This window comes from Caenorhabditis briggsae (assembly GCF_000004555.2).
Source record: "Caenorhabditis briggsae complete genome, chrX, whole genome shotgun sequence".
In the NCBI taxonomy this organism is placed as follows: domain Eukaryota; kingdom Metazoa; phylum Nematoda; class Chromadorea; order Rhabditida; family Rhabditidae; genus Caenorhabditis; species Caenorhabditis briggsae.
This window is the reverse complement of record NC_013491.2, coordinates 639,267-646,247: the sequence shown is the minus strand read 5'-3', so window position 1 is coordinate 646,247 and position 6,981 is coordinate 639,267. Positions and strand designations below refer to the sequence as shown.

General features: G+C 36.2%; 2 protein-coding genes across 2 annotated transcripts; one reads left to right on the top strand and one right to left on the bottom strand.

Moving 5' to 3' along the window:
- Nucleotides 1-1,398: 1,398 nt before the first annotated feature.
- CBG08184 lies at nucleotides 1,399-1,803 on the top strand (the record flags this gene model as incomplete). Its single annotated transcript, XM_002643261.1, has 1 exon — nucleotides 1,399-1,803. The coding sequence occupies one exon, from the start codon at nucleotides 1,399-1,401 to the stop codon at nucleotides 1,801-1,803; it is 405 nt and encodes a 134-aa protein (XP_002643307.1).
- Nucleotides 1,804-3,757: 1,954 nt separating this feature from the next.
- On the bottom strand, nucleotides 3,758-3,982 carry CBG08183 (the record flags this gene model as incomplete). Its single annotated transcript, XM_045238736.1, has 2 exons — nucleotides 3,758-3,885; nucleotides 3,964-3,982. The coding sequence occupies 2 exons, from the start codon at nucleotides 3,980-3,982 to the stop codon at nucleotides 3,758-3,760; spliced, it is 147 nt and encodes a 48-aa protein (XP_045093704.1).
- Nucleotides 3,983-6,981: the final 2,999 nt, after the last annotated feature.

The window sequence follows — 6,981 nt, the reverse complement described above, 5'->3', positions numbered from 1 at the left end:
CTTATGTTGATGGTCTTTTTCTTCCTCTATCATTTTCAAAATTCTCTCGGTTTTTTTCCTTCGAGAGCACAGACAATGCGATAAAGCCGTTTGAGATTTTGATTGAGGAAAAGTACTTTGAGCATCCGAATAAGTGCGGCAATCAACTTTGATTATTAGATCAGTTAATTTGGAACTTTGATTTTTGAGAATGGGCTCGAAATCGTCGAAAAATACATTCAGAAAGTGTCCATCCGTTTTTACCAATTCCACTGAGTTTTTGGAAACCACACAACTGTTTTCTTCTCTTCCTTCCTCATAAAACACATTCATCCCTCCAATTTTCAAGTTTGAATTCTTCTCAAAACCTAAATAAACTTTCAGCAATCGGTGTCCAAGAAATATATTAACAATCTTCAAATCATTCATCGGCTTGACGTCATCAATGAAATTTCGGAAGGATTTACACGTTTTTCGAAGATTCAGACTGAAAATTGTGTCTCCAGTAATCCACATATTCATAAACCGGAATCCGGCCGAAATGACATAGACGCGATGGGCCCTGTTGAGATCTATCATTGGTACCAAAACTGTCTGAATATCTCGTTTTGGAGACAAGTTATCTGCCGGCCCGCCAGGTCGGCCCGTTTGCGACTATGAAAAGTTCAGCAATATAAGAATTGTTTGAACTGTTATATTTTCTTCCATTTTTGTTCTAGTTTACAATAAAAATGTTCTACGAAACGCGTAAACTTCACGTTTTATCAAGGATTTACTTTTAAAAAAGAATAACCATTACTGTCTGTACAATAGGACGTGAGGACCCGCAAATTGCAAAGTGACCCGGCCCTTTTTGCAATGCGTTCAAATGTTTCTTTTCTCACAGGTTTCGTAAAGGGATGTGTCGCGTTAGCCCCGCCCCTTGCCCAGAGTTATTTTATGAACAGTATTCTCGAGTTAAAACTATGGAAAAAAACCTTGTTCAATAGAAACCAACAAAAGTTTATTTCAAAAAGCCAAAAGAATAAAAAGTTCAATGTTCGGCTCTAGTATGAAATTCTGGTCCTTAAAAAAAATTCTGGTCCTTAAAAAAAAGCTGGTCCTTAAAGAAAGATGTGGGTATTTAAATAGCTTTCATGTTTTTGTCTGAAAATTTGGTTAGATTGAAACGTTTATCTTTTCCAATCATGTTTTCAATAGTTTTGATGTTTTAAAAATATTTTTTTTTGTAATTTTGATTTTTATTCAGAAGAAGGTATAAGACTAAAAGGCGTGGCATGTAAGAATTAGAGAGGATAAATAGTTTAGAACACAGGAAAAATAATATCGGTTGCAACAAGATGATCTTATCCGCGTCCTTTGAACTTCCTTCGGCCGGTGACAGTGGATTTTGGAGTAGTGGCAGTGAATCTTGGAGTAATGGTAGTGGATCTTGGTGTGGTGGTAGTGGGCCGCCCTACACCAAGGCAAACTACACCTAGGCAAACGACGACCAAAACTCGAAAACCTCGGAAGAAGACACAAAGTCGAAAAGCTGATCCTACAACCACAGCAATCATGATGACCACGACCACCATGAGAACAAGACGAACAACTTCCCATCAGTCGAGACGAACCACGACAGAACCTTGTACGAAACGGACGACGTGTGCCCCTGAAACGAGACAAACAACCATCACCACTCAGAAGACTCGGAATAATAGAAGAAGACGCCGGCGGCCCACTACCACCACACCAAGATCCACTACCATTACTCCAAGATTCACTGCCACTACTCCAAAATCCACTGTCACCGGCCGAAGGAAGTTCAAAGGACGCGGATAAGATCATCTTGTTGCAACCGATATTCTTTTTCCTGTGTTCTAAACTATTTATCCTCTCTAATTCTTACATGCCACGCCTTTTAGTCTTATACCTTCTTCTGAATAAAAATCAAAATTACAAAAAAAAATATTTTTAAAACATCAAAACTATTGAAAACAGATTGGAAAAGATAAACGTTTCAATCTAACCAAATTTTCAGACAAAAACATGAAAGCTATTTAAATACCCACATCTTTCTTTAAGGACCAGCTTTTTTTTAAGGACCAGAATTTTTTCTAAGGACCAGAATTTTTTCTAAGGACCAGAATTTTTTCTAAGGACCAGAATTTTTTCTAAGGACCAGAATTTCATACTAGAGCCCAATGTTCTTCATAGAGCACAATTGCAACAAATATTTTCTTTGATTCATTCGTCATTTTATCGAAACTAAATTTTTTGGAAAAACGATGTTTGACTCCCCAATTGCTTCCGATTAAGTATTTCAAAAAACACGCCAATAGATTATTCAAATTGAGAACCCCAGCATATGTAATCAAAACTGATATTGCTCTCAGTCGTCTTTTTCCGAACTTTTCCGGAAATTCGTCTTCGGGAAATTGTTGAAAATTCATGAGCAACTGTCTTTCACAGTATTTCAACACGTTTCGGATTTTGTAATAACGAGCAATGCTAATAATATCCATCAATTCAAGAGCTGAAAATTGACGATTTATTGGTTTTATTCTTTGGAAAAATGAAAGATCTATTTACCATCAAGTTTCAACTGAACACCATGAACAATTTGGAGAAATTTTTCAAAAATTTCAATTTCAAATTTTTTCAGGATTCCGAGAAGATCTATTTCCGTGTACTTATCCTTGATTTTTGACTGGGAATCGTGGAAAAGAACTAGCTGAAAATTCAGAAAATCAGATGAAATGTGAAAATTGAGAATCTATTTAAAAGTTTAGGAAGTCGGAAATTCAGAGAATCCGGATGTAAAGTGAAAAATAGAGCATTTTTTCTCCTTTTTCAAAAGTTATCATATTTTTCTTCAATTCGCAATCAAAAAGTTTGGATTCCAAATTGAATTTCCACATTTCTTGATCTTCATCAAAAATAGCATCAAAATGAAATCCATATTCAATTGTCATCGATCCATTTTCATCCAAAAATCCATTTTTTGAATTCAAAACTTCGGAAATTGGAATTCCTGGACCACCAACTGGTTTATGGCTCATCGCAAAAGTTTCAATTTTGAATTTATTTTGAAATTTCGGATTTCCACTCAAAACATTGAAAAATACAGGTGTTTTATGGAGAATTTTTCCACTTTCGGATAGCTCACTTTCAGTTAATATAGCTACTGACAACAATGATTTCTGATTAACACGATATTGGAGATAAATCCCGCTGAAAAGAGAATTTGGAAATTAAGAAAAAAGTCCATTTTTCGGATCCAAAACGTCCGAAAATAGAATTTCTGGACCCGATACGGACTGGTCGCGCTTCGCGAAAGATTCAATTTTGAATTCATTTTTGAATTTTGGATTTTTGCTCAATATATTAAGAAACAGCGGAATTTTTGGTGGAATTTTGGCACTTTGAGATGTACCCCTTTTAATTAATGACACAACCGGATAAACCAATTCTTCGCCTGACCAATATTTCATAAAAATCGAACTGAATTAAAGTTAAATTTTTTTCTGAAATTGTATGAAATTTTACCCTTTAAAGGTGGGGGGACCTGAAAAAAAATAATGTTCTCGAAATTCCTTTTAAATATGCGCCTCGAGGAGTTGAACTTGTGAGGGCGATGATTGAGGGTGCTGCGCCGCTACCGACTGAGCCACGCGGACAAAGATAAAGCGCACGCCCGATTGCATACATAAAGGCGAGGACGACAGCTGTACGCAGAGTGACATTAAGCGTTGTACACCGTCACGTCAGAATGCATACCCTAGCTACAAAAAAACTACGAAAAATCTCCTGTACCCCCAACTTTAAAATTATTAACTTCAAATAGAAATTGTGCTGGAGTATGATTGGCAGCCGCAATAGTTTCTGGAACATTTGGAATTTTACAGATTCCATTATGAGAATCTGAAAAACAAGTTTTATTTTGTCGCAGTTCTGAAACGTTCTATAACGTCACTGTTCTATAAAACCCAAAATACTTACATTTGAATCGATCACTCATTTTTGTAAGAATTTCAAGGAAATCATTTTTTTTTTGAGAAACGAAAAGTTTCCTTTACACGTATTTTTATTAAAATTTGGAACAAAAAAAAATTGTCCTCAAATAAAATTTTGAAAATAGTTCCATGAATTTCTTGAATGACGGGAAAGTTGAAATTTTTCAGATAATCCAAAACTCGAAAATTAAAAGATAAATGAAAATTCGATGAATTTCGAAAAAAGGGAAGTTAAACATTTGCAATAAAAAACGGGTTTTCAGAAAATTCATTTTAAAAGACCAAATAAAAAAAAGTTCACTATTTTCCATAAAGAAAATGCGCCACAATCATTTTCATTGATTCATTCGTGATTCGTTCCAAACATATTTGTCCTAAAATCAATGCCCGCTTATCGTATTTATCCTTCGAGAAAACTGCCAGAAAAAATGCCAATAGACGGTTCAAATTGAAGTTTGCAGCATCTCTAATTAAGTGAACAACTACAGTTCGATGTAGATGGCTCCAGAAAACTTTGAAGATTTCTTCACCTGGAAATTCTGAAAATTTCATGATCAATTGTCTTTCACAGTATTTCAACACGTTTTGGATTCCGTAACGATGAGCAATGCGCATAACATCCATCAATTCGTCACCTAAAAATTATCGATTTATTGATTTTATTGTTGGAAAAATGAAAGATCTATTCACCATCAAGTTTCAGCTGAACACCATGAGCAATTTGGAGGACTTTTTCAAAACAATCCATTTCTATGGTTCTTGGAATTTCCAAAATGTCAATTATATTTTTTTCACAACATATTTTTGAATTGGAGTCATGGAAAAGAATGAGCTGGAATTGCAGCAGAAAAATTATTTCAAACCCCTGAAAAGAAACTTACCTGTTTATGCGAAAAGAGCAGTTCTTTTCCTTTGTAACTTATCATATTCTTCTTTGATTCTCCATCAATAAGTTTGCATCTCAAATTAAATTTCCATATTTCTTGATTTTCATCTCACCATCCAGCAGGTCGAAAAAGTAAAAAATGAGGATATTGGCCTAAAATGTTCCAAACAATAACATTATGGGTCTCGTGAAGAAAGAATTGTTGGCGGGAATTTTGAATTTCAAAATTCAAAATTCAAAATTCGAATTTGAAAAAAACTGATTTAAAACAAAAACCAAAGACGGCGAGAGCTCCCGAGAGGATCACCATCCAGCAGGTCGAAAAAGTGAAAAAATGAGGATATTGGCCTAAAATGTTCCAAACAATAACATTATGGGTCTCGTGAAGAAAAAATTGTTGGCGGGAATTTTGAATTTCAAAATTCAAAATTCAAAATTCGAATTTGAAAAAAACTGATTAAAAAAAAAACGAAGACGGCGAGAGCTCCCGAGAGGGTCACCATCCAGCAGGTCGAAAAAGTGAAAAAATGAGGATATTGGCCTAAAATGTTCCAAACAATAACATTATGGGTCTCGTGAAGAAAGAATTGTTGGCGGGAATTTTGAATTTCAAAATTCAAAATTCAAAATTCGAATTTGAAAAAAACTGATTTAAAAAAAAAAACGAAGACGGCGAGAGCTCCCGAGAGGGTCACCATCCAGCAGGTCGAAAAAGTGAAAAAATGAGGATATTGGCCTAAAATGTTCCAAACAATAACATTATGGGTCTCGAGAAGAATATGGGTCTCGTGAAGAAAAAATTGTTGGCGGGAATTTTGAATTTCAAAATTCAAATCAAAAAATATACTTTATTTTCAAATTCAAAATATTTGGCGGTAAAATTCAAAAAATTAAAAATTTACTATGTTTCGAAAACAAATTCAAAGTGTCCGGCAATAAATTTCCAAATTCAAAGTGAACGTCGAGTGCCCGTGTAGCCTAAGTGTCGCGGTCGGCCAAAAAAATCAAATTGAAACCTCTCAAGGTGCGGCTCTGGTCGTTTCTGGAAGTTAACCTTGTTTGTCCAGCTAAGTGCTATGTACCTCATTTTGGTGGTAAATGTCCCAACTTACACGATAGTGGAATTCGGAATTATACGGGTTTTGGGATTACATAATTCTTGAATACCTTTCTGATTACGATTTTGGCCGTCGGCCAAAGTTTTAAACCGCATATTTTCGCAACGCGTATCTTATTTTGAGGGATTACTGGCTTATTGTGTTCCTCCCGCCGGAGTCGAACCCTCGCACCTGCCTGCCCTCTTGTTCCTTGTCTTTCTCTCTTCCCACCTCGGCCACGGCTGCTTTACACGATTGTGGGATTTGGAATTATACGGGTTTTGGGATTACATAATTCTTCAATACCTTTCTGTTTAAAATTTTGGCCGTCGGCCAAAGTTTTAAACCGCATATTTTCGCAACGCGTATCTAATTTTGAGGGATTACTGGCTTATTGTGTTTCTCGATGTTGGGATGTTGGGAGGTTGGGATGCTGGGATGTTGGGATACTGGGATGTTGGGATGTGGCGATTAGCTGCTTTTTTCGATAACGGCCAAATTTTCGATAACGGCCAAACTTTCGAAAACGGCCAAACTTTCGAAAACGGCCAAACTTTCGAAAACGGCCAAAATTTCGATAACGGCCAAATCGTTACTAACGGCCAAATCGTTACTAACGGCCACATCGTTACTAACGGCCAAATCGTTACTAACGGCCAAATCGTTACTAACGGCCAAATCGTTACTAACGGCCAAATCGTTAAGCCAACGTTAAGCCAACGTTAAGCATGGTCATTGACCCAGGCTTCCTATGCCTAAGCCTAAGCCTAAGCCTAAGCCTAAGCCTAAGCCTAAGCCTAACTCTCTCTCACTCTATCACTCTCTTTTTTCTTTAACTAGTTTCTTAACGAAACTAAAGATGATTTGGCTCATATCTCAAACCAATGAAAGACAGTAAATCGCTCGCTTCGCTCGCAAACCTGAAACCAATGAAAGACAGGAAATCGCTCGCTTCGCTCGCAAACCAAAAATTTATTTTTTTTGCGGAGAGCCAAATCGAGCCTTGTGTTGAAACTTGATT